The 26,799-nt window shown below is 45.0% G+C and overlaps 1 protein-coding gene across 1 annotated transcript in view; it reads left to right on the top strand.

The window, feature by feature from the left end:
* The window catches only part of SIL1 (SIL1 nucleotide exchange factor), a 696,897-nt gene that overhangs the window by 187,411 nt on the left and 482,687 nt on the right, over nucleotides 1-26,799 (top strand). The window contains exons 4-5 of the mRNA XM_030212991.1: nucleotides 2,745-2,865; nucleotides 12,252-12,345. Coding sequence (XP_030068851.1) covers nucleotides 2,745-2,865; nucleotides 12,252-12,345 — 215 coding nt within the window. The remainder of the gene's footprint in view (nucleotides 1-2,744; nucleotides 2,866-12,251; nucleotides 12,346-26,799) is intronic.

Raw genomic sequence — 26,799 nt, 5'->3', positions numbered from 1 at the left:
AGCATGTAGATTTAGACACACTGGGCCATATTTTATAACTAGGTGCTTAAATTTTGGAACATCCATGAAACGCCCATTTCCCCACCCATAACCATGTCCCTTTTTGCCTCCGTGCATTAGAAGTTTGGCGCACATCGTTACAAAACACGCTTAGCAAGTTATGCGCCTAAATTCTAATCAGTTCCAATTAGTGCTCATTATTGCTTAAGTGCTGATATCAGCTGTCATTAGCGTGTTAAGCCAATTAAGTTACATGTGGTGTTATAGAATCTGCACCAATTTTGGCGCCTAAATCTAAACTCACTATATAGAATCTGTGGGTAAGCGCTAATATTCACCTGAGGTAGCCGGCTATCTCGTGCTTAGCGGGCTAAGTACCATTTAACTGGTCAGGTGCCGTTCCTGGATGGTTAAATGGTTTTGAATATTGGGGGAAGTTCTTAATGCATTAAGAACACTAGGGTATGTTTCACTGACCTACACAGCGTGCTTACACTTTCAATGTTGAAGAACAATTATAGAAATATTCAACAAGTAATTAAGAATAGAGGGGGAAAAAAATCTTGACTCCATATGTCTTGACATCCTTTTTGTTAACAACCCAAATTAGCTCTGTTTCTAAAAACTGAAGCTTCTGACCTACCAATGTTGGCGACAAGTGGAATTACCTGTGAATGACCTTCACGTCTGTTCTGCAATGAGTTTAACAAAACCAACTGTGAATCATGCACATGCAAACTGAAAACCACTGTGCTCTTTTGAGCGCAATGTTGAATTAATTTAATATAATATAATATAATATAATATAATATAATATAATATAATATGTTTCGCTTCAGGCTTTCTCAAGAGCCCTCACTGTGGGAGGTTTTTTTTTTTACCCGTGATTACTTTTTAACTGTGAGCTCTAATTTTTTCAAAGCCAAATAATGTTCCGGTTTAAGCAATCATGTCGAGCTGCAGTAGTATGAGGTTTTTCCTCCCACTTTTTTATTAAATTAGTGCAACATTGTGCTCAAAAGAGCACAATGGTTTTCAGTGTGCATGTGCATGATTCACAGCAGGGGCGTAGCCAGACACCCAATTTTGGGTGGGCCTGTGTCCAAGATGGGTGGGCAGAAGAACCCCGCCCCGTCCCACAGGTGATTTTGTCTCTTCTTCGATCACCTGCATGCCGTATGGTCTCTCAAACATCCCCCTCTCCCGCATACCTTTTAAATAGCATATTTTCACTGGCAGCGAGCAGCAACTAATACACACCGCTCATGTTGGCCCCACAGCCTTCCCACTGATGCAACTTCCTGGTTCCGCATACACAGGAATATGTCAGAGGGAAGGCTGTGGGGTTGGTGCGAGCAGTATATATCAGTCACTGCTTGCTGCAGGTGAAGATCTGCTGTTTACATGGTATGCAGGAGGAACAGTTGTTGGGAGTTTTCAGCTGGTGGGGCTTGGGACTCCCTGCCAGCCACATCATAGGTGTGCGGCTACTGGGTGGGCCTGGGCCCACCCAGGCCCACCCTTGGCTACGCCACTGATTCACAGTTGGTTTTGTTGAGCAACACGTTGGAATAGTGAATCAGATCTACAGTCATTTAAACTTACTGCAATGAGTTTAGACTGGAGATTTAAGCTCTGAGGTGGAACAAATGTTTTATTATAACTATTTACTGTACCAGATTGTAACTTGCCTTGCATTGAGCTTGGATTTCAAAAGGTGGGTAATTAATTCCAAAATACAATAATTTCAATCTATCAGCCGAATATCCACAGGTTTTTTATCTGAACTATTTGTGGAGCAAAAGTCTCCAGAAAGCAGGAAGAGGGAATGATATTACTGAGGCACAAAGAAATAAATGAACTTGTGACTCCCATGAGATTTCCTCACACCTAGAATGGCAAGGACAAATCAAACTCAGGTATACGTATAAAGTATCACATACCATGTAAAATGAGTTTATCTTGTTGGGCAGACTGGATGGACCGGACAGGTCTTTATCTGCCGTCATTTACTATGTTAGTTCTACAAACAGTACACATGCCTTTTTCCTTGTAACTGTATTTTGAAAAAGAGAGAGGCTTTGGAAATAAAAGCTACCATTTCAGGCTAGAAACCTTTTACAATGGTAATCCCACACAGAATAAGTAGTGGACATAACCAGGTACTATGCTTTCTGATGAAACACTCCCTGGTGTGTTGTAATCGCTTCCTTATTAGGAAAGGCAAAAAAAAGTACTGTATTGTAACATGGCTCTTATTTTTGCAAGGCCTTACTGAGAAGATGTCCTGCTTTATGCAGCACGGACTGCAAAGACCCATCATAATTGGAAGGAAGTGGCACCAATTTCAGCCTTGACTTGTTCTGCTCTCCCTGTTTTCCAATACTGTGATTGTAATTCTAGGTGAGGCACATTTGCCTCCTTTATCTCTCCTGGCAGCAGCCTTATCCTTCACTGCACATGGAGCCTGAAGGGCTGCAGGGTAGACTGCTCCACTGATGGCATTTATCTTCATTTCTGCTTACACTGACAATCCTGCAATTGCTTCGAGGTATTCTCAAGGGTCGGGCTGCTGTTGGGCTGTCTGGGTGATCTCACCCTCCTTAGGGAAAAGCAAAACCATTTTTGTGCTTGACTTGTTACAGAACATTGCTTACAAAGAAGCCTTTCAGATGGATGTATTGAAAGGCAGAGCTTTGAGCAGAATCAATCTGATCCACCATACTCTAACCCCTTTTTTTCAGGTCAGGCTGTACCTGCAGGCTTACACATGCGATTAAATCTTCAGACAGGAAAGAATGAGGCCAGAATCCCAGATCCTGAAAATGAAAAGAATGGCATGACATACAAGAAAAAAGGCACAAGGTAATGCTGCAAACAGCATTTTACTGCTTCAAACTATTTTTCATACTTTTTTTTCTCATCTACTTCTCATTTAGTGGAGAATACAGTACAGCTTGCTTACTGTGGTGCATAAGGTATTGCATACTGGTACTCCCTCCTATTTGTCCTCTTTAATCACCCCTCAAAGGGTCTTCAAAACCCTACGTGATGGTTGCTTGCATGTTCCCTGGGTGACTTGTCCCTGTTGGATACAAGATACTGTACCTTTTTTTTTTTTTTTTTTTTTTGCAGCTCCACTACTTTGGAACTCTATGCTGTCTTTTGTACATTTTAACACTTGTTGTGTTAAATTTAAAACAGCTTTGAAAACCCAGCTTTTTCAGTTAGCCTATCCCACCTGTTGTAAGCCTAGTTAGGTGGTGATCTAGGGCAGCATGCGTTACCTGGTCTTTCTTTTTATTCTCTGTCTTGTTTTATGAATAGCATTCTTTTCTTTTTAAAGTTTTGTTGTAGACGGCTCTGCTGTGTTTCTAGGAAGAGCTGTATATTAAATCTGATAAACCATAAAGCATTTGGTTAACACTGAACATAAGTAGGTAAAATCTGTTTTATGTGTTCCATTAGTTTTTGTCTTTTATCTTCCAGCTTTATAAATGAGAGCGTTGCTTGTTAGTTTTTAATGCTAACACTTGTGCTTCATTTGGATTTTTTTTTTGTCTAAAGAAATTTAATTAGCACTGTCAAAGTAATGCAGTACCTGCATAGGAAAAAATGTGTTTGATTTCATGCACAAATTTTAGGGAGCAGTAGATGAATGTACAAGAGTGCCTGACTTTTTAAAAGTGATTTGGGGGCATTGGCCTTTTCTTGGCCCTTCTAAGGCTCTGCTTTGATTTTATTGGTCAGAGATAAAGGGAGCCCAATTTAGAAAGAGTGACATTGTCAAAGGAACATTTTTCATACCTCTGTGGTTTTAAAGGGTTCTTGTTTGTATCCACTGGTGGATTTTATGTGGAGGTATGTCTACCATCTAATATAATAAAACGCACTGTGAACGTTCTGAAGACAATGTTCTGAAGTCACTCAAACACTCCCTGAAGGGTTCGTGGATTCATGGTGGTGAAGCCAGCCAGCCACGTCTCTGCCCCGCCCTCGCGTCAAACGTCATGACGTCGAGGGCGGAAAAAAAAAACAAACGGATCGCACCCCCTGCCGACCCACCCGCGGAAAGGGAAAACACCTCCAAAGCTCCGGAGTCCACAGTCCCGACATCCAACACCCCCCCCCCCCCGCACGCCAAACCTCAAAAACTAGAAGCCCCGCCCACATAATGGTAGATCCGCCCACCTCCACCCCGACCCGACCCCCCCCCCCCCAAAGCTGCAGGTCAAAAGAAGGAGGTCCAACACCCCCCCCCCCCCCGCAACAACCCCCTACTAAGCCACCCACCTTCGCGTTGCTTTGCCGGCGGGGGACCCGAAACCCCGCCAGCACAAGTCCTGTCTGCTGACTACGGTGTCATCTTCGGCGTTGCTAGCCTGTGCAGGCAGCCAGGGCTTCTGTGCATCTGACGTCCTGCACGTGCAGGACATCAGACGCAAAGAACCCCGCCCTGCACAGGCTAGCAACGCCGAAGATCGCTGGAGGAGTCTGACTCACTCAGCACACACACAAGACTTCTGCTGGCGGGATTTTGGGTCCCCCCGCCAGCAAAACTACGCGATGGTGGGTGCGATGGCGGCGGGAGGGGGGGGGCATCGCGCAGAGGACGCGCTTCATTACTACTTCTTCTTAAAAGCAGGATCCTCCTTCCCCCCCCAAAAACTGAACCATACAACACACACACTCTCATCCTCATCTGGCACCGCTTCCTTACCCCCCCCCCCCCACACACTTACTCACTCACTCTCATTTGGCCACACTTCCTCAACGCCCCCCCCCCCCCCCCAACACACACACTCTCATCTGCCAGCGCTTCCTGAAATCCCTGCCCCCCACATACACACTCACTCACTCATGTGGCAACCCACCACACACACACACACACTCAGTCTCTCATATCGCACCGCTTCCTGAACCCCCCCCCCCACACACACACATACTCTCGCTCATCTGGCAGCGCTTCCTGAAGCCCCCCACCACACACACACACTCTCATGTGGAAACACTTGATAAACCGCCCCCCCCACACACTCACTCATCTCGCAGCACTTATAGACACTCCCACACACCCCTCCTCTTCCAAGCTGAAACCCCCAACACACACCCCTCTAACACACACACACTCTTTCTCACTCTCATCTGCCAGCACTTCCTGAACCCCCCTCCCCCCACATACACACTCTCTCTCTCATCTGCCAGCGCTTCCGGAAACCCCGTACACACAGACACTCACTCTCTCTCATCTGGCAGCGCTTCCTGAACCCCCCCCCCCCACACACACACACACTGTCACTCATCTCGCAGCGCTTCCTTTGAAACCCCATACACACACACTCACTCTCTCTCTCTCATCTGCCAGCGCTTCCTGAACCCACTGCCCTCCCCCCCCCCACACACTCAGTCATCTGGCATCGCTTCCTGAACCCCCCCCCCACACACACACACTCTCTCACTCGCATCTGATAGCGCTTCCTGAACCCCCTGCACCCCTCTTCTTCCAACCTGAACCCCCCCAACACATCCCCCCTCCCCCTCCTCCTGCACACCAATTGCTTGGGTGCAGTGGCGGGAATCTCAGACACGACAGACAGAGGGGAGGGGGCCTGACACCAGAGAGACACAGGAAGGGAGGTATCTCTGTCTCACACACACACTCTCTCTCTCATATACAATGTCTTTCTGACTCTCACACACTCTGTCTCACACTGTATCACATTCACTCTCTATGTGCCACACAGTCACTCACACACTCGCTTGGTCTCATACACTCACTCTCACAGAGAATCTGTGTCTCACACACACTCTCTCGCACACACACACACACACTCTCTCTCACACTGTCTCACATACACACTTGCACACACTCTCATTCTCACACACACACACTCTCACAAACACACACACACACACACTCACACTTTCACTCTGTCTCTCACACAGTCACTCTCACATACACTCTCCCAAACATACACACTCCGAGGAAAACCTTGCTAGCGCCCGTTTCATTTGTGTCAGAAATGGGCCTTTTTTTACTAGTGTTGTTATAAAGCTTGTGCTACATACAGTGATGTGAAAAAGTTCCACACCTCCTGATTTCCCCTGTTAACTGCATATATGTTACAATTAATAATTTCTGATCTTTAAACAAAATATAATATTCGACAAAGGGAACCTGAATAAACACAGAGCCCAGTTTTAGATTATAACTTTGTTTATTTAAGGGTCAAAGGGGCTCATTTTTTTTGAAACAGAACAATGTCCAAACAGTGGCAGATGTTTTTTTTTTTTTTTTTTGCCAAAACATACAAATTGCTATTTTCAAAACAATTTTTTAACACTTTTTCTATGCAGTTTGTATGCAGTGCATCCAAATCACAGGGGGCGTGTTGGGGGTGGGATTTGGGTGGTTCCAAAATTTGTACGCTTTTCTGCCTTAATGGAACAAAGCAAAAACGTCCAGGGCTAAAAGTTAGATGTTTTGGTCTAGACCTCTTTCCGTCATGACTAAGTCACAGAAAGGTGCCCTAAATAACCAAATGACCACTGGAGGGATTAAAGCATGACCCCACCCTTACTCCCCCAGTGGTCACTGACCTCCTCCCACCCACCAAGATATGAAAGAAACAGTAAATACCAACCTCTGTAACAACTTCAGATGTTATGGCCAGTTCTATTAGAGTAGCAAGCAGTGCACTGTAGAGAAGGGGACCCGGGCCCATATCATACTCTAACTGTTACACTTGTGGTGAAAAGTGTGAGCCCTTCAAAACCCACCAAAAACCTACTGTACCCTTATATGGGTGACACTAGTAGACCTAAAGGCTATTGTAGTGGTATACAGTTGGGTCCAGTAGGCTTTTAGTGGGCTTTGGAGGACTCCCCATACAATATAAGGGGTTAACAGTGAGATGTGTACCTGGGACCTTGTTTGTGAAGTCCACTGTGTTGCGCCCTAGGGTGCCCCACTGCTCTGCTAGTATGTTTATGTGGCCAGTATACTAAGAATTCATCCCAATGGCTTGTTTTTGTGCATCTTTCCCATGTATGTTTTTTTATTTTTTTTGGAAAATGATCGAAAAAGATAGATACACTGAGCACAAAAACTTCTAGCAAATGGGCAGTTTAGAAACAAAAAGGTAGACATTCTGGTTTGAAAATCGCTGTGTTTGCCATTTTTGATTTTTGGACATTTTCAGCAAAACATCCAAAATCGGATTTAGACGTCATATTGAAAATGCCCTTCCCCACTAGTTATCTAATACCTATATCACACCCATATGAAAAGGTGACTGTCCCCTAATCTGAATAACTAAGGCCAAGATGCACTAAAAAATCATTAAAGCCCTTCCCTTACCAATTCCCTTAGCGAATCGGTAAGGAATGGGCGTGCATCAAGGAAAAGGAATGCAAATGAGCTGCTCATTGTAGCTCACTTGCATTCTCTATTCCATCGACAGTCAGCCGGTCGAGCATGTGCAGAGCAGCCAAGCGTTATGCTGGCTGCTCTGCGCCTGCCAAGGAAGTCCTTTATGGACGTTCCTGACGAGCACTTGGCTTTCTTTTTTTTTTTTTCTCTTCCGCTGCCCCCCCCCCCCCCCCGAGGTCGCTGCTCCCCCCTCCCCCTGCATTGAAATCACAGCAGATTGCTTCCCTCCTTCCCTCCCTGTGTCCCGCCCTCACATAACTTATGTCAGATGAGGGCGAGCCAGGGAGGGAAGGAGGGAGACACGAAGGGGACCCATCTGCTGTTGCCTGCTGCAGCGCTTTCACAGGTGAGAGGTGCTGTGAGGGCCCGGTGGCAGACGGAGGAGGGGCGGGTTGGAGGGGGGGAGCGGTGGCGACGACTTCGACCTCAGGGGGGGCAGAGGGGGTGGGGAGGGGAGGCCAGGGCTGCGAGAAACTGTGATTTCAATGCAGGGGGGAGGGGGGCGACGGAAGGGGAAAAAAATGAAAGCCAAGTGCTCGTCAGGGACGTCCTTGAAGGACGTCCATGTTAGGCACTTTAGAAGGATGTCCCTGACGAGCACTTGGCTTTTTTTCCCCTTCCTTCGTGCTCTTCTGAGCACTTGTTGGCCGTTTTTTTTTTCCTTTCCGATTCCCTCACAGCAGCCCCAACGAGAGGTGCAGACCTCCAGTTAGGTTTTCCATGGTAAGGGGATCGGAAAACGGTAGTGCATCTCATTATAATAGTTTGCAATGGCAGTGCATCTCATTATAATAGTTTGCATTCCGTTTTCGTTAGCTGCTACCGTGACAGGAAAATGCCCTTTTGTGCATGTCCTGGTTTACTACTTGTACGTTAAACTGGCTAGAACCAGTTTAAAACCCACGTTAATGGCTCGTTTTTTTTAGTGCATCTACCCCTAAGTGGTTGCAGCACCTTGAAATCAAACACTACTACTACTACTATTTAACATTTCTAAAGCGCTACTAGGGTTACGCAGCGCTGTACAGTTTAACATAGAAGGACAGTCCCTGCTCAAAGAGCTTACAATCTAAAGGACTTCCTATAATTTGATGTCAGTCTTTTATATTACTGTTGAGGAATGTTAGCACGCTCTTTGTAGAACTGATTTAATTCAGGTACATTTTTAGGTTTGAATGCATGAACAGCTCATTTCAGATCCTGCCACAGAATCTTTGAATGGCCTAGTCAAGTCAGAAACTTGACTAGGCCAATCCAAAACTTTCATTTTGTTTATCATCTGCCATTCAGATGTAGACTTGCTGTTGTGTTTTGGATCATTGCCTTGCTTCACAACCCAATTATGCTTCAGCTCCAGCTATAGATAGATGACTGAATATTCTCTGTAAGAATTTTCTGGTACAGTGCTAAATTCATGGTTCCTTCAATAAAGGCAAGTTTTTCAGGTCCTGAGGCAGCAAAGCATCCCCAAACCATCACACTACCACCCCATGTTTGATTGTTGGTATGATGTTCTTACTGTGGAATGTTGTATTTGCTTTATGCCAGAAATAATGGGACCTGTGTTGGAGGAGTAGCCCCTAGTGGTTAGTACAGTGGCCTGGGAACCAGGGGACAACAGGCCAAGGGGTGGATGAAATCCAAATGACCAGCCCAGACAAAGGAGTAAGAGCTTCAGAACAAGTTTTTTGGGACCCAACACGGTCTGTGTTTCGGCATCAAGCCCTTCCTCAGGGGTCTGAAAACATAAAGTTTAATATACAAAATTGAGAATAAAAAATTGAAACATAAAATCGTAAAACAACACTGAAAACCGTATAAATATAAAATACAATAGTGGTAGTGATGACACACACAACTATAAAGGCAAAAATGAATGTGTACATAATAGAGATCTTAATATAGATATCATCTAACATACAAGTATATTCATGCAGGCACCATAGGACAGTAGTGACCACATCTAAATGTAGTAAAATAAAACTAATATAACAACATGATCAGTGAAGGAAAACAAAACACCTCTACTTACATAGTAAACTCTATTCCATGATATTGTGATAATGATATAAATTCATGATAATGATATAAATTTGTAATAATAATTATGAAGTGGGTGCAATGCCATAGCTTAAGAGGTGCATCCAGAAAGATGTGTAAGACAGGTTCAGTTCCCATTGCAACACTTTGTGACTCTTGGCAAGTCACTTAACCCTCCATTGCCCCAGGTACAAAATAAGTACCTGTATATAATATGTAAACCGCTTTGATTGTAATCACGGAAAGGCAGTATATCAAATCCCATCCCCTATCCCCAATGGGTTCCAATTGTAACTCATCTGTCCATAGAACATTATCCCAAAAGGTTTGGAGATCATTCAGGTGTTGTTTTTTTTTTTTTTTTTTGCAAATGTGAGATGAGCATTAATATTACTTTTGGATAGCAGCAATTTCTGTGTTGCTACTTTCCCATGAATCCCATTTTTACTCAGTCTATATATAGTGGAGTCATGAACACTGACCTTAATTGAGGCTAGAGAAGCCTACATTTATTTGGATCTTCTGGGATGTTTTCTGACTTCCCAGTTGAGTTATCACTGCACCCTTGGAGTAATTTTGTAGGTTGGCCACTCTTAGGAAGCTTCACCAATGTTTTAAGTCTTCTCCATTTGGAGATAATGGCTGTCACGGTGGTTCAGTGGAGTCCCAAAGCTTTAGAAAATGTTTTGTAATCCTTTCCAGGCTGAAATATTTCAACAGCTTTTTTTCCCCTCGTCTCTTCTGGAATTTTCTTTCATCTAGGCATAGTGTTATTGTAGAAACTTTGTGGTGACTACTCCACTCTCATGGTAAGGTTCAATATATGTACGACTGGTAGCGCTATAGAAGTGATTTATAGTAGTAGTAGTAATATATAGTGAGGGTTAGGTTGAACAGAGTTGGCTGAAATCAAGCCTAGCTGTGTTCAATCAGCTGAGTCTAATCAATTAAATTTGGTCAATTGATTGAGTAAAAAAGAAGGCAGTTACTTTTTCACAGTGCTTTTTTTGTAGAAGAAAAGGTGCCAGTACTCATGGGCGGGGTCACCACATATGGCTCCACCCCCACATTGGCCACACCCCTTATACCAGCTATGGCGCATATAAACAGACATCATTGAAAATATTATACTAGTATAGGAGAACAAAATAACGTGATTTTTTTCATTATAAATAATTTCTGTAAGCTGTTACAGCTCCAGTATACCCAGTGCAAAATAAGACAGCAGATGTAAGTTCTCAAATTGGACATATTTCAAACACTAAAATGAAAATAAAATGATTTTTTCTACCTTTGTTGTCTGGTGACTTTGTTTTTCTATCCATATTGGTCCCAGTCTCTGATTCTGCTGCTCTCTGTTCCCTTAACTCTGTTTCCAGGGCTTCCTTTCCATTTATTTCTTTACTTTCCGCCTTTCTTCTTCATTTCTTGTCCTACATCCGTAAGTAAAAGCTGGGTCCTCTGCAGACTTGACTGTCCGCTGGATCCAGCTTCTGCCTATTTTCTTCATCCTTTTCCCCCCATCTCATTCCTCACTCTTCCCTCCCCACCATCCATATCCAGAATTTCTTCTGTCTCCCTTCCCTCTCCTCCATCCATGTCCTGCACCCTCTCCAGCCATCCATACCCACCCAGTGATTCCCTTGGCTCCCCTGCCCCCCTCCAGGCATCCATACCCACCCAGCGATTCCCTTGGCTCCCCTGCCCCCCCTCCAGCCATCCATACCCATCCAGCGATTCCCTTGGCTCCCCTGCCCCCCTCCAGCCATCCATACCCACCCATCGATTCCCTTCTCTCCCCTGCCCCCCCTCCAGGCATCCATACCCACCCAATGATTCCCTTCGCTCCCCTGTCCCCCCCCTCCAGCCATCCATACCCACCCAGCGATTCCCTTCTCTCTCCTGCCCCCCCTCGAGGCATCCATACCCACTCAGCGATTCCCTTCGCTCCCCTGCCCCCCTCCAGGCATCCATACCCACCCATGCATTCCCTTCGCTCCCCTGCCCCCCCCTCTAGGCATCCATACCCACCCAGCGATTCTCCTCGCTCCCCTGCCTTCGTTGCAGCAGCCGCAGTGAAAGGCCGTCTCTAGCCTTCCCTTCGTTTCCAGTCAGTGTCCCGCCTTCACGGAAATAGGAAATGACGTCAGAAGAAGGTGGGACACTGACTGGAAATGAAGGGAAGTCTGGAGACGGCCTTTCACTGCGGCTGCTGTGGAGGTAAATGATCAACAACGATTTAAACCCCCCAGAGCGCAGGAGATGAGGTAAGCATAGCTTGTGGCGCCCTCCTGCCATGCTTACCTCACTTGCGAGCCGGCTCCAGCACACCACGCCCCTGGGGGACTGAGAGGAAGTGCAGGGGAAAAAAAAGGTGCCGGTACGCCGTACCGTTACATACCGGCACAAAAAAAGCACTGCTTTTTCATATGGATGATATGGGTGTTTAGTAACTTTGTTTCTTCAAAATTGTGTTATGTGTTTGCTCAGGTTCCCTTTGTCTAAGATTGCATTTAGAAGATCGGAAACCATTATTTATGCAATAATAGGAGAAATCAGGAAGAGGGGAGAAAACCTTTTTCATATCACTCTACCTGAAAAGCATTTTTTGGTGTCCTAAAGAGTACCATTTTAACTTTGTAAAGCAGTATCTCTCCTCTCCCTTTGTTTGCCCTTCTTCCTCATTTCCCTATTTGCTATTTTCTATAAATTTGATAAATTCACTCTGACTTAAAAAAAAAAGTACTATATCTAACAAATTACTACTTTCATTTCTAAGGCTGGGCAAAGTGAATATTGACTCCAATGTGTATACACCACAAGAACTCAAAAAAGTGTTGGCTAAATTCAAAGAAGGTACAGAGGAAGAAAAGGTACAGTACTGTCTGCTAGAATTCTACATATGTCTTTTTATGCTGAAGATTTTATTAAAGAAATAATGTAGTGATCTAGTAAGTGGCCTGATTTTCATATGGAGATGATTTAGGGCCCTGTTTACTAAGACGCGTTAGCATTTTTAACGCGCCTACAATTAGCATACGCGCTAACCATGTAGGCACGCGCCTATAATGTGGCTTAGTAAACAGGGCCCTTAGTGATTTATAGATCTGAAATATATTTTGTGTACTTGCTATGTTTTTAATGCAGCGCATTTTAGATAATATTAATTACAACATGCAGTACACACTTCAGTGGGCAAGAGGAAATGGGAGAATAGCTAGTGAGAGGATTGACTGTTAATGAAAAGCCCTTGAGAAACCAGCCTTGGACAGGCATTAGAGCGGATGGGGCTTGAAGAAATTCTGAACAGGATCTTGGAATGTGTAACGGAAGGCAAGGAGGCTATATTTTTGGAATGAATACTTCTGTGAGATACCACATCACAAGTATTGAATCTAATGGTGAACCATACTGTAGATGTCATGATATGTCATAACAAGACTTCTTGTCTTAATAGTTTGGTACATATTGTAAACCACCTAGAAAGAAAGTCATGTGTTAGAGAAATGATTACTGTTAAATTAAACCTTGTCAATTCTAATCCTTGTCATATTACTAAATTTTATCCCATGTAGTAAATAGAAATTAAACAAAATGTAGAAAAGAAAATAAGATGACACCTTTTTTTATTGGACCAACTTAATACATTTTTTGATTAGCTTTCGAAGGTAATCCTCCTCCTTCAGATCCCATGTAATGTAAGCAAATAACACATGATAGGTTTTGAATTAAGATTGACTTTTCAGTTCACAGAACTAAAGACCAAGTGCTTTCAGCACCCATGTTACTGCTTGCTTCTCTGGCACAATCACAGTCTTGTACGCAGGTGACATACAACTGTTGATTACCATAATCCTGATGATTCAACCATACTCAGTGAAATTACAGGTAGGCTTGCTATTTTTGCAGATTGGCTCATTGATAACAAGCTAAATACAAAGACATTCAAGGCTTTCCTTTTTTCACAATATGCCAATTTACTACACACTGGCAACCAATCTATTTCTGGATTTCTAATACCTGTTAAAATTTCCATCAAGATCTTGGGAGTTGTGGTGGACAGTCAACTCAGTTTTCAGTTTCATGTTATCAAATGTGATAAAAGTGTGTGTGTGTGGGGTGGGGGGTTGTTTTGTTTTAAGATTGATAGTCGTATCAAGAAATTTGTAGATGTACTTGCAGTTGAAATTCTAGTACACACTGTTATTAGCATACTTGACTACTACAGCTATCTTCTACAGTATGTTAAATCCTCCATGATCCAACTGATGCAGATCCTTGCTGTAAAGTTAATATACATTGCCAAGCAATATGATCATGTTGCTCCTCTTCTCATTAACAAACATTGGCTACCAGTCACCTACAGAATCACTTTTAAAATTCTGTTACTGGTCCATAGAACATCATTCTGGTTTGCCAACCCATCTTGCAGATGCTTATTCCCTGTGCTCAGTCTTGCTCACTCTGTGCTCTTCATAAAAACTTGTGATATCCTGTTTCATAAAAATAGGCTTGGATATAACTAGACATACTGCTTATGCAGTAGTAGCTTCTAAAATCTTGAATAACATACTGTTGGATTTGAAGTTGGAATCCTCTAGCAGATGGTACAGACAGAGAACACAGTTTTGCAGTGACATATTTCAAGGTTCATCTTTATTTAATATACACAAATCGCACAATAACTAAGTGGTTTATAAAATTTAAAATAGAATGAGAAGGGAGAAATAATAAAATAATTAAATGCAAATAAGGTAAGGGAAGAGCGACAAGTATATGTTAATCCCTAAACAAAAGAAGAGGGAGGGATTGTAAAAGGAGACAAGACAGTCAGTGAAGTGCTAGCACTGTGGCGCAAACGGGAACAAAGACAAAATGATTCAAGGCAGATTAAGGTAAGGATCAGCCAGATGATCCAAACACCTTCTTAAAATAGTATAATTTTAAGGCTGCCATGAAGTTCTTAAGTGAGAGTTCAAGGGGTAACATGTTCCAATGAGGAGGAGCAGTCAAAGAAAAGCAGGTGGACCTAGCATGATGCAAATTATTTGAAAATGTGTTGGGACAGCTAAGAAATGTTGTTTTGAAGTGTGTAAAGTGAATGCTGGAATATACGGGAGAAGTGATCTGAAGAGAAACTGTGGGACCCCAAAGTGAAAGATTTGATGTGTCAAGACCAGAATTTTGAAAGGATTATGGCAGTAGATGGGAAGCCAATGTTTGGATTTCAGAAGTGGTGTGACATTATCATATTTTTTTGCTCCATAAATAAGTTTAACTACGGTCGAGGCGATGTATTTGAAAAAGTTAATGACAGTAATCAAGGTAAGTGTTACGTTCCATATCATCAAGCAGATCAATCCATAGACTGGTGGGTTGTGTCCATCTACCAGCAGGTGGAGATAGAGAGCAATCTTTTGCCTCTCTATGGCCCAGATGCATCAACCAAATGTAAAAAAAGCAAAATCGTAAAAGCCATTACCGAATTTAAAAAAACGAACAATGCTCCAAAAAAACAAGTCGCACAAATTCGGTGCGGTATTGTAAAGAACCATGCATCAATCCCCGTTGGTAATCGGCTCCTATAGCATGCGCAGAGCAGCCAAGCGTTATGCTGGCTGCTCTGCACATGCCAGAAACGTCAAAACAAAAAAAAAAAGAAAAGAAAACAATACAAACACGTGGCTCCCCGCTTTCCCCTGCATAAAAAAATGTCTCCACAAACATTAACAAAGGATCGGGAGGGGGCAAAGGCGCTCATCAGGAGCGTCCTGTGTGGACAGCCTTGCCCCCCCCACCCGAGATCGCCGCTGCTCCCCGCTTCTCCGTTCATGAAATACAAAATGTTAAAAATCTAAACTTCTGCATCGCCGGGCCCCCCCGCCCTTCCTGTCTCTCTCTTCTGCTACTGTCGGCAATGCTCCGCCTATCGCTATCCTCTGCCTCCGGCCCCGCCCCCCTTAGTTCTTCGCCGCCGCTCCCCCCCTCCACCGGACCCCCCCTCTGCCATAATGGCCGGTGCAGCGCCTCTCACCTGTGTGTGAAGGTGCTGCACGGGTTGGATCAGCTGTTCTCGATCGCTTCTGTCTCTTCCGACGTCTCTCTCCTTCTTCCTATGCCCGCCCTCCTCTGACGTCAGTAATTTAGTTATTTCAATGAGTAATGCATAAATATTATTGAACTGAGTTATGGGTGGACCCATGAAGAGCCAATAGCGTGTCAAGAGTTGAGAGCAATCGAGTCTCTTGACAAATGAATCGCTGCTGCTGCACTCATTGTGCTACTGAGGTCCGTTAACCAAATTGAATTTATTAAAACTGAAAAATGAAGAAAAGATTGGATGTGTATATGCAGTGATTTTGAAAAGGTATAAGGGAAGATATCATATTGTCATGAGAGTTGTAGGTGCTGGGCAACTTTTGAATAAATTAGATGTTTTATCTAACTTGACAGATATTTCATCCATAAGTTGCAAGGATCGAGATTCCAAGGGAAAAAGCAGTTGTATGTTATCAGTATACATATAGAAGGCAATTCCCATGGTTTGCAGAAGGAGTGCAAGTGGTCCCAGAAAGATATTAAATAGGACAGGACCAAGAATAGACCCTTGTGGAACTCCACACAGGATAGAAACAACAGCAGAGAGGGTTTTCTGCCAGAGGACTTGGAAGGACCTATTGCTCAAGGACCTATATCATGATAGAGCAGTATCAGAAATCCAAGAGGTTTCTAAGCGATTGAGAAGGATATCATGTTCGACTAAATCAAACACCTCACTAAGGTCAAGGGAAACTAAAGAGAACTTCCTTTTCTCTATCAAGGGTGCCTACAAGGGGCTGGTCATTGGTTAGTCTGCCAGTATTCTCTCCAGTAGAAGGTGGCATGTGCTGGTCTGTTCTAGCAGGACTAGTCTCCCTGGGCTTGGTTGGTTTGTCTCCCAAGGGCAGTGGTTTGTAAACTGTGTCCCCTGGTCATGGGCTGTAAGAGCACCAGCCTTCAGACTATATAGTAAATGATGACAGATAAAGACCTGCACGATCCATCCAGACTGTTGGGCAAACTGGATGGATCGTGCAGGTCTTTGTCATCATTTACTATGTTACTAGTTTGCCCAACAGTCACATTCATTATCAATTCATGATTAATCAACAATCCAGCAGTATTACTAACTAACAACATTTTACTTACTAAATTCAACTTTAAGATGTCTCTCCCTCTCCTATTGAGGTACACAGCACCCGCTCTCGTAGCAAATGATACAAATGTGGTATAAAATTTTCAGGACAGAGACTATGCAGCGTGCCCGGCACTGGCCCTACTTGCCCCACCTGATTTGGCTTGCCATATACAGGACATAGACCATAGTGGTCTGTCCAGCACTGGCCTTATTTCTGTACTGCTGGAGTAGCTGTCTAAACACCACTCTTGTGTATCACAACACATCAACATCCATGAGGTCATTTATGTTTTGTTTTGATACCATCCTCTTTCTGTGTCTTTCCCAAGCATATTTGAATTCTGTCACTGTTGTCTCCACCATCTCCCTGGGAGGGCATTCTTGGCATCTACCATCCTTTTTGTGAAAAACTATTTCCTGATGTTATTCCTAAGTCTATCACCCTGCAGCCGCAATCCATTCCTCTAGGCCACCTTCCTCCTCCAACGAAGGTAGGGAGTAGGGAAGGGCCACTAAAACCACCAGGTCGGGGGTGGGGGGGATTGACTTGTGGCAGGGATTGACTCTCAGCCACTGGACCACCAGTACTCCATTCATGTGAGGGTATGCCGGTTGGGGGGGGGGGCTGGAGACACACCGGACCTCCAGTCCCCCTGAACCTATGTCGGGGGGTGGGGGGGTGGGGAGGACTGGAGGTCCGCCGGACCCCCAACCCCTGTGTCGCTGGGGGGGGGGGGGGTATTGGGTCAGTGTTCCTGCTGGGGGGAGGTGCATGGGCTGCTGCATTTGGGGGAATGGGGGGCCTTCTAGTATGCAAATGCATACTGGACTGGGCTCACCATTCCTCCCCAATGGTCTGCAAACCCTAACGACAGCTCCGAGCTGGCGTAGGGGTTGCCACGGCCAGCAAACCAATGTTTGGCGTGCTGGTTTCTGATCATTGGGGAGAAATAGGTTTACTACTACTACTACTTATCACTTCTATAGCGCTACAAGGCATATGCAGCGCTGTACACCATACACGAAAAGACAGTCCCTGCTCAAAGAGCTCACAATCTAAATAGGACAGACAAACAGAACAACTAAGAGGTAAGGGAATTAAAGAGGTGGGGATAAAAGGGTACAGGGCAAGTGAGTAATGGTTAGGAGTCAAAAGCAGCGTCAAAGAGGTGGGCTTTTAGCCTGGATTTGAAAACGGCCAAAGACGGGGCTAGATGTATAAGCTCGGGAAGTCTATTCCAGGCATGAGGTGCAGCGAGATAAAAGGAACGGAGTCTGGAATTAGCAATAGAGGAGAAGGGGACAGACGAGAGATTTATCCACAGAACGGAGTACCCGAGGGGGGGGGGGGGCGCTTAGGGAGAGGTACTGGGGAGCGTTAGAGTGAATGCACTTATAGGTCAGTAAGAGAAGTTTGAATTGAATGCGGAAACGGATAGGGAGCCAGTGAAGTGACTTGAGGAGAGGGCTAATGTGAGCATAGCGACTCTGGTGGAAAATGAGTCACGCAGCAGAGTTTTGGACTGATTGAAGAGGGGAGAGATGGCTAAGTGGGAGGCCGGTCAGAAGCAGGTTGCAATAATCTAGGCGAGGGTTCTGGTAGAGTGCTCAGAGATGAAGGGACGGATTTTGCTGATGTTATAGAGAAAGAAATGACAGGTTTTGGCAATCTGCTGAATGTGAGTAGAGAAGGAGAGAGCGGAGTCAAAGATGACCCCAAGGTTACGAGCTGATGAGACAGGGAGAATGAGAGTGCCATCCACAGAAATAGAGAAAGGGGGGAGAGGAGATGTGGGTTTAGGGGGAAAGATGAGAAGCTCGGTTTTGGCCATGTTAAGTTTCAGATGACATTGAGACATCCAGGCAGCGATATCAGGTAGGCAGGCTGCTACTTTAGTCTGGATGCTGGTTGAGATTTCAGGGGTAGAGAGGTAGATCTGGGAGTCATCAGCGTAGAGATGGTATTGAAAGCCATGGGATGAAATCAGAGAGCCAAGGAAAAAAGTGTAGTTGAAGAACAGGAGAGGACCGAGAACAGAACCCTGAGGTACACTGATTGGTAGTGGGATAGAAGTGGAAGAGGATCCACCAGAGTGTACACTAAAGGTGCGAAGCGCGAGGTAGGAGAAGAACCAGGAAAGAACAGAGCCCTGGAATCCAAGTGAAGACAACGTATCAAGGCGTAAGCTGTGATCAACAGTGTCAAAAGCGGCGGATAGATCGAGAAGGATGAGGATAGAATAGAGACCTTTGGATTTGGCCAGTAACAGGTCATTGGAAACTTTTGTAAGTGCAGTTTCAGTTGAATGAAGAGGGCGAAAGCCAGATTGGAGTGGGTCAAGAACAGTTTGAGATGAAAGAAAGTCAAGACAGCGGCGGTGAACGGCACGTTCAAGTATCTTGGAGAGGAAAGGGAGAAGGGAGATGGTCGATAGTTGGAAGGACAGGTAGGGTCAAGTGAAGGCTTCTTAAGGAGTGGTGTGACCACGGCATGTTTGAAGGTATCAGGAACAGTTGCAGTGGAAAGTGAAAGATTGAGGATATGACAGATAAAAGGGGTGAGAGTAGGAGAGATGGTGTTAAGAAGGTGGGCAGGAATGGGATCAGAGGAACAGGTAGTTCGTTTTGAAGAGGAGAGAAGATGTGTTGTTTCTTCATCAGTGATTTCGGGAAAGGAGGAAAAGGACGAAGGGGTTGGGGAATTTGGGGTATGGACAAGGGGAGGGAGAGGTGGGGGTGGCTTGGTTGAGAATTCAAGGTTTATCTTTTGAACCTTGTCGTGGAAGAACTCAGCTAGGGTCTGAGGAGATAGTGAGGGGAGAGCTGGAGATGGAGGCACCTTGAGGAGAGAGTTCAGTATGGCGAAGAGAAGTCAAGGGTTTGAGCCGAGAGAATTAGTCAGCTGGATGTAATAGTCCTGTTTGGCAAGCAAAAGAGCAGATTGGAAGGAGGTCAGCATGAACTTGAAGTGCATGAAGTCAGCAAGGGCATGAGATTTCAGCCAGAGGCGTTCAGCAGAGCGGGCATAGGAACGTAGGTAGCGGATTTTAGAAGTCAGCCAAGGCTGGGGTTTGGTACGCCTTATAGAACGGGGCATGAGAGGTGCAAGAGTGTCTAAAGCAGAGGATAGAATAGTATTGTAGGAAGAAATGGCTTCATTGACAGATTTGGATGGTGCAGTGGTAAAGAAGAGGTTCGAGACACTGGAGGATAGGGTAGTAGGGTCAATAGCCTGAAGATTCCTAGATAAATTGGTTAAGATTGGACGGGATTGGGCAGGAGGAAGTTTTAAGTGTGAAGGTTATTAGATGATGGTCAGAGAGGAGAAAATCTGAGGCAAAGGAACTGGAGGGAGAGCAGTTATAGGAGAAGATAAGATAAAGACAGTGACCATTTTGGTGAGTGGGGGAAGTGGAGCATAGTTGGAGATTGAAGGAGGATGTTAAGGCGAGGAACTGGGAAACGTAAGAGTTGGCAGGATCATTAGCATGAATGTTAAAGTCGCGAAGGATGAGGGATGGGGAAGAAGGATCATGAAAGAAGGAAAGCCAAGAGTCAAAGTCGCTGAGAAAGGATGAAAGGGACTTATTAGGGGGACGATAAATAACTGCTATTCGAAGAGGCAAAGGAGTGAATACGTGGACGGAGTGGACTTCAAAGGAAGAAAAGCAGAGAGACTGAGGTGGCAGAAGAGATTGAAATTTGGAAGAGGGTGAGAGTAATAGTCCAATACCACCACCGCAGCCAGTAGGGCGAGAAGTATGGGAGAAGAAATAACCGCCTTGGCAGAGGGCTGCGACTGAAGCAGAGTCTTCAGGGCAAAGCCAAGTTTCTGTTATGGCAAGCAGATGGAGGCTGCGAGAGATAAAAAAAAAAGTCATGGATATAAGAAAGTTTGTTGCAGATGGAGCGGGCATTCCATAGGGCTTATGAGAAGGGCAAAGAGGGGGGGGGGGGGGGGGAGGAGAGGGATAGAGATGAGATTTGAGAGGTCACTGTGCGACCTGCACAAATAGGATGAGGGTTGGTGAGGGGGACCAGGATTGGGATTGATGTCTCCAGCAGAGAGAAGAAGAAGGAGTAAGAGAGTGCGGAGAAGAGTAGGACAGGAATGGCGACGAAGGCGAGAAGAACTCAGAATGGGGAAGGTACAATGGAAGGAATGAAATGTTGAAGGCAGAAAGCAAGGAGGGAGGAAGAGGACAAGAGAGATGGTGAGGAAACCACCCACCTTCTTTCCTCCTCGAAATGCACCACCTGTTCCTCTGATCCCATCCCCACCAACTTACTAAACACCATCTCTCCTACTGTCACCCCCCCCATCTGTCATATCCTCAACCTCTCTCTCTCCACTGCAACTGTACCTGACACCTTCAAGCATGCTGTAGTCACACCACTTCTCAAAAAACCATCACTAGACCCTACCTGTCCTTCCAACTACCGCCCCATCTCCCTCCTACCCTTCCTCTCCAAGATACTTGAACGCGCCGTTCACAGCCATTGCCTTGATTTTCTCTCCTCTCATGCCATCCTCGATCCGCTTCAATCTGGTTTTCGCCCTCTACACTCGCCAAATCCAAAGATCACTACTCCATCCTCATCCTCCTCGACCTATCCGCCGCTTTTGACACTGTCAATCATAATTTACTTCTTGCTGCACTATCCTCATTTGGGTTCCAGGGCTCTTTCCTCTCCTGGTTCTCCTCTTATCTCTCCCACCGTACCTTCAGAGTACATTCTCATGGATCTTCCTCCACCCCTATCCCAGATCCTCAGGGATCTGTCCTTGGACCCCTCCTTTTTTCAATCTACACCTCTTCCCTGGGCTCGCTGATCTCATCTCATGGTTTCCAATACCATCTTTATGCTGACGACACCCAGCTTTACCTCTCCACACCAGAAATCACTGCGGAAACCCAGGCCAAAGTATCAGCCTGCTTATTCGACATTGCTGCCTGGATGTCCAACTACCACCTGAAACTGAACATGGCCAAGACCGAGCTCATTGTCTTTCGACCCAAACCCACTTCTCCTCTCCCTCCACTTTCTATTTCAGTCGACAACACCCTCATCCTCCCCGTCTCATCTGCCCGCAACCTCGGAGTCATCTTCGACTCCTCCCTTTCCTTCTCTGCCCATATCCAGCAGACAGCCAAGTCCTGTCGCTTCTTCCTCTATAACATCAGCAAAATTCGCCCCTTCCTCTCCGAGCACACCACCCGAACTCTCATCCACTCTCTCATCACCTCTCACCTTGACTACTGCAACCTACTCCTCACTGGCCTCCCACTTAACCACCTATCCCCCCTTCAATCCGTTCAGAACTCTCCTGCCCGTCTTATCTTCCGCCTAGACCGATATGCTCATATCACCCCTCTCCTCAAGTCACTTCACTGGCTTCCGATCAGGTACCACATACAGTTCAAGCTTCTCCTACTAACCTACAAATGCACTCAATCTGCAGCCCCTCATTACCTCTCTACCCTCATTTCCCCCTACGCTCCTACCTGTAACCTCCGCTCACAGGACAAATCCCTCCTCTCAGTACCCTTCTCCACCACCGCCAACTCCAGGCTCCGCCCTTTCTGCCTCGCCTCACCCTATGCTTGGAATAAACTCCCTGAGCCCATACGCCAAGCCCCCTCCCTGCCCATCTTCAAATCCTTGCTCAAAGCCCACCTCTTCAATGTCGCTTTCGGCACCTAACCATTGTACCTCTATCCAGGAAATCTAGACTGCCCCCAATTTGATTGATTGCACTTTTTTGTCCTTTAGATTGTAAGCTCCTTTGAGCAGGGACTGTCCTTCTTTGTTAGATTGTACAGCGCTGTGTAACCCTGGTAGCGCTTTAGAAATGTTAAATAGTAGTAGGTAATAAAATCAACGAAAGCGCAGTGTATAACTGTAGTGCACAGTGGCTTCGGGTGGAGGAGTAGATTGGGAAGGGACAGTACTAGGAGGAGAATGTGAAATGGAGCCATATGTAGTGACTGAGGCAGTCCCAAGGAAACATTCACGAACAAAGGTGAAGCAGTAGGCTGGAGCTGAGGCTGAAGGCAGAAACATGTGCATGCTACTTGCGCTGTTTTGCATGCATTTGCATGCTAATTGCGTTCGGAGCCGGCGAGTCGTTTCACTTGCTTGGGGGCTCTGATCATGGTGCGGTTGCAAATGCAGATGCTAGTATGGTGCTAACAGCCTCTAGCTCCTCGGTTTGCTTCTGATCATCGGCCCATTAGTGCTATATATTCTAACACTCCCATCTTAATTTTTAGGCTTCTAGCATTTTTGTATACAGGCACTTTAAATTGTGTTTTCCTTTGATCTACAAGCTGCTTAGAAGTTGAAGGGGATAATGCGCGTCCTTTATCCTGCTCTCTCATTAAGCACACCCGGCTTACTTTAAGCATTGTTAAAACCTCTCTACTGGGATTCCCTAAATGTCCTGTTTCAATAATATCCTTCAAGAATACTCCACACCGAACCATGCGCTCCTGGGCGACTGTCGGCTTCCCCCCTGTTATAGTTTAAAAGCTGGTCTATCTCCTTTTTAAAAGTTAGCACCAACAGCCTGGTTCCATCCCGGTTAAGGTGGAGCCCATCCTTTCGGAACAGTCTCCCTCTTTCCCAGAATGTCGCCCAGTTCCTAACAAATCTAAATCTCTCATCCCTGCACCATCGTCTCAACCACGCATTGAGACTTCGGAGCTCTGCCTGCCTTTTGGGTCCTGCATGTGGAATGGGGAGCATTTCTGAAAATGCTGTCCTGGAGAATCTGGACTTCAGCTTTCTACCTAACTTTGGCTTTCAGAACCTCCCTCCCACATTTTCTTATGTCATTGGTACCCACACATACCAAGACAGCCGGCTCCTTCCCCAGCACTATCTAAGATCCTGTCTAGGTGACGCATGAGGTCTGCCACCTTCGCACCAGACAGGCAAGTTACCAGGCGATCCTCACGTCCACCAGCCCCCCAACTATGTATATGCCTAATCATCAAATCAGCAACTACATCAGCTGTCGTAACCCTTCCCTCCTGGGCAGAACTTGGAGATATAGCCTCAGTGCGAGAGGATAGTATATCCCCTGGTGGGCAGGTCCTGGCTACAGGAGTACTTCCTACTTCACCAGGGGGATGCTGTCTTTCTAGGAGACCTCTCTCCTCCAAGGCAGCACAGGGGCTACCAGACTGGAGGTGGGACTTGTTCACCTTCTGTCTTGCCTCAGAGATAGAATTAACCTTCTGGAGATCTCCTGGCCGCGAGAAAATTTTTACTTCCCAGGCAGAATTCCAGGCAAGAAAAACTCTGGCTACTAAATAAGTATTAGACATAATATATGTTTATTCAAATTGTCAAAGAAGCCAATCAGTAATTATTAAAATAGTAACAAACATCCCAATACAGTATAATATGTAGCAAATAAAAACAGTTTTCCCTGGGAGTTGTCAATATGTCCACCTCCTAGTGGACACACTGAGGCTCGCCATCCTCAGTTCTCTTTCCTCTTAAATACTTTTTTCTTCCGTTCTTCATTATCTTAATTATAATTACCCTTCCTACCTAATGAATATGGATCTTTTCAGAATATTCTGTTTCCTGTTATGATGTATCATGTTCCAATATGTTCCATCATATGCTATCATTTATTCCCTTATTGGCAGTTAGGGCATAAGTTTTCATTTGATATAGGTTGACCTATGTCCTTGGTATGCACAGTAATCATACTAGCCCCCTCCAACCACCTGTTCAGCTTACAGTTTTACCCATACCAACTTACTTCTCCTTCTGATTGTTTATTTATCTGGATACAGCAGGTGTCCTTAGTCATAAGAGTCTCTGGCTCAGTTGCTGCAGTGGCGTAGCCATGGGTGTTCCAGGGCCCACCCTATTTGGACTCTGGGCCACCCAAAATTCTGCACTCTTGCTATGGCTTCCTGAGGTCCTCAAACCCCCGTCAGCTGAAGAGTTCCTCCTTCTCAGGCAGCCAGTGCTCTTTCAAACGGTAGCTGGCAGCACTTGTCTCGAGCTGAAACCAACACCAGCCCCTCTTCACATATTTAGTTTTCATGTATGCATAGCCTGCTGGCTGTGGCATCAGCTCAAGGAAAGTGCTGCTGGCTTGTTTGGAAGAGCGCTGACTGTCTGAGCAGGAGGAAATCTTCAGCTAGCAGGATTTGTATATCCCCTCCTGCTCAGGTATTTAATATTGTGGGCTTGCAGGTGGAGGGAGGGATGAAGAGCAGAGCAGAGGGGGGCTAGGGACGGGGGGAGGGCATGAATTCCATGCCCACCCATCTTGGACTCAGGCCCACCCAAAATTGGCAGTCTGGCTACGCCCCTGAGTTGCTGACCAGCAACTTGTCACAAGTTAGCATAGGTCAAATGTCAAACTACAAATTTCTACAGGCTTAGAAAGTAGTTACCAGAAAAAATGCTGTCTTACAATTCCAGATCTGCTCCCAGCTCAAAAAAAGCAAACTAACAATATTAGAAATATGTATGGGTTGCACCTTTTCATGGTCTTTATGATATACAGACTTCTCTACAAGATCCCTGTAGGTCTCTATGTACCTCTCTGTCTCCGTCAGCTCCATCAAGTCTGCTATTTTAGCCTCAAGAGAACGAACCCGTTCTCTGACAACTAGGAGCTCTTTGCATCAGGCACACATATATGACCCACATGGTGTAAAAAGGGCACTCAGGGAGGACAAGTCCGTGGTGGAGAGACTAAATGAATTCTTTGCTTTGGTCTTTATTGAGATGGGTCTAAGGGAGCTAGTATTTAAGTTTGACAATACAGAAGAATTTAAACACATCTTGGTGAACATGGAGGATGTACTGTAATAAACCAAATCTACAAATTACAGAGCAGCAAATCACTGGGACAGGATAATATACACCCCAGGGTACTGAAAGAACTCAAAAATGAAATTGCAGATTTACTATTAGTAATCTGTAACCTGTCATTAACATCATCCATGGTACCTGAAGATTGGAAAGTTGCCAGTGTAAAGCCAGTTTTCAAAAAGGATTCCAGTGGTGATCTGGGAAACTACATATTGGTAGAAGCTATTATAAAGAACAAAATTACTAAACATATAGACAAACAAGGTTTAATGGGACAGAGTCAACATGGATTCAGCCAAGGGAAGTCTTTCATTATGATCCAGTTGATGTAGTGTATCTAGATTTTTAGTAAACTTCTAACAAAGTCCTTCATAAGAGATGGATAAGGATAGGCTGGAATTAGTTTTGATGGCAAATCCAGGAGCTTGGAAGTAGGGCTAGTGCCAGGTGGATTTTTATGGTCCGCCCTGAAAATGGCAGGGATGGATCAGGATCAAGAATGAGTATTTTATATCACATTCAGATTGTGTGCTGTATATCTCAGTGGGGGAGGGGAATATAGTAAAGTGGAACTTAGTGAGTAAAATGCTGTAGTATTACTTTTGGATCGTTCAATAACGATTTGATAATGAATGTGACTGTTGGGCAGATTGGCTGGACCTTGCAGTTATTTATCTTCAAGCCATTGGATAGGAGGCAAAATTCTATTGTGGATTGGGAACTGGTTAAAAGAAAACAGTAGGATTACGTGGCCAGTTCTTTTAGTGGAGGAAGGTGAGTAGTGGAGTACCACAAGAATCTGTACTAGGACTGGTGCTTTTTAACATATTTATAAATGATCTGGAATTGAGGATGGTGAGAGAAGCAATCAAATTTGTAGTTGGCACAAAAAGTTTCAAAGTTGTTAAAAGACATATGGGGTTTGAGAAGTTGCAGGAAGACTTGCAGATGAAATTTAATGTGGACAAGTGCAAAGTGATGCACAGTGGGAAGAATAACTCAAAATACAGCTACATGATCCTAGATTCCACATTAGGAATAAGCTGTGGGATATCCACATGGCAAGGGAAGCACTGATCCTGGAAGATAGAAGAAGAGAATACAGCACCCTTCCATTAGATCTGAAATAATAGGTGAAAGATTCCACACCAGTGCTTGAGCTGTGACCATATCCAAGTCCAACTTCCTGCTCCAGAAGGAATTTGTAAGGTGAGCAAGGGGGCCTCTGATGAATTCCTTGATGAAATCAAGGACAGCTTTATGGAGCAACTGGTGCAGGAGCCGACGAGAGAAGGAAAAA

This window comes from Microcaecilia unicolor, chromosome 8 (genome assembly GCF_901765095.1).
Source record: "Microcaecilia unicolor chromosome 8, aMicUni1.1, whole genome shotgun sequence".
Classification (NCBI taxonomy): domain Eukaryota; kingdom Metazoa; phylum Chordata; class Amphibia; order Gymnophiona; family Siphonopidae; genus Microcaecilia; species Microcaecilia unicolor.
Note: the sequence above shows the minus strand (reverse complement) of the source record. Positions and strands in the feature narration are given on the sequence as shown.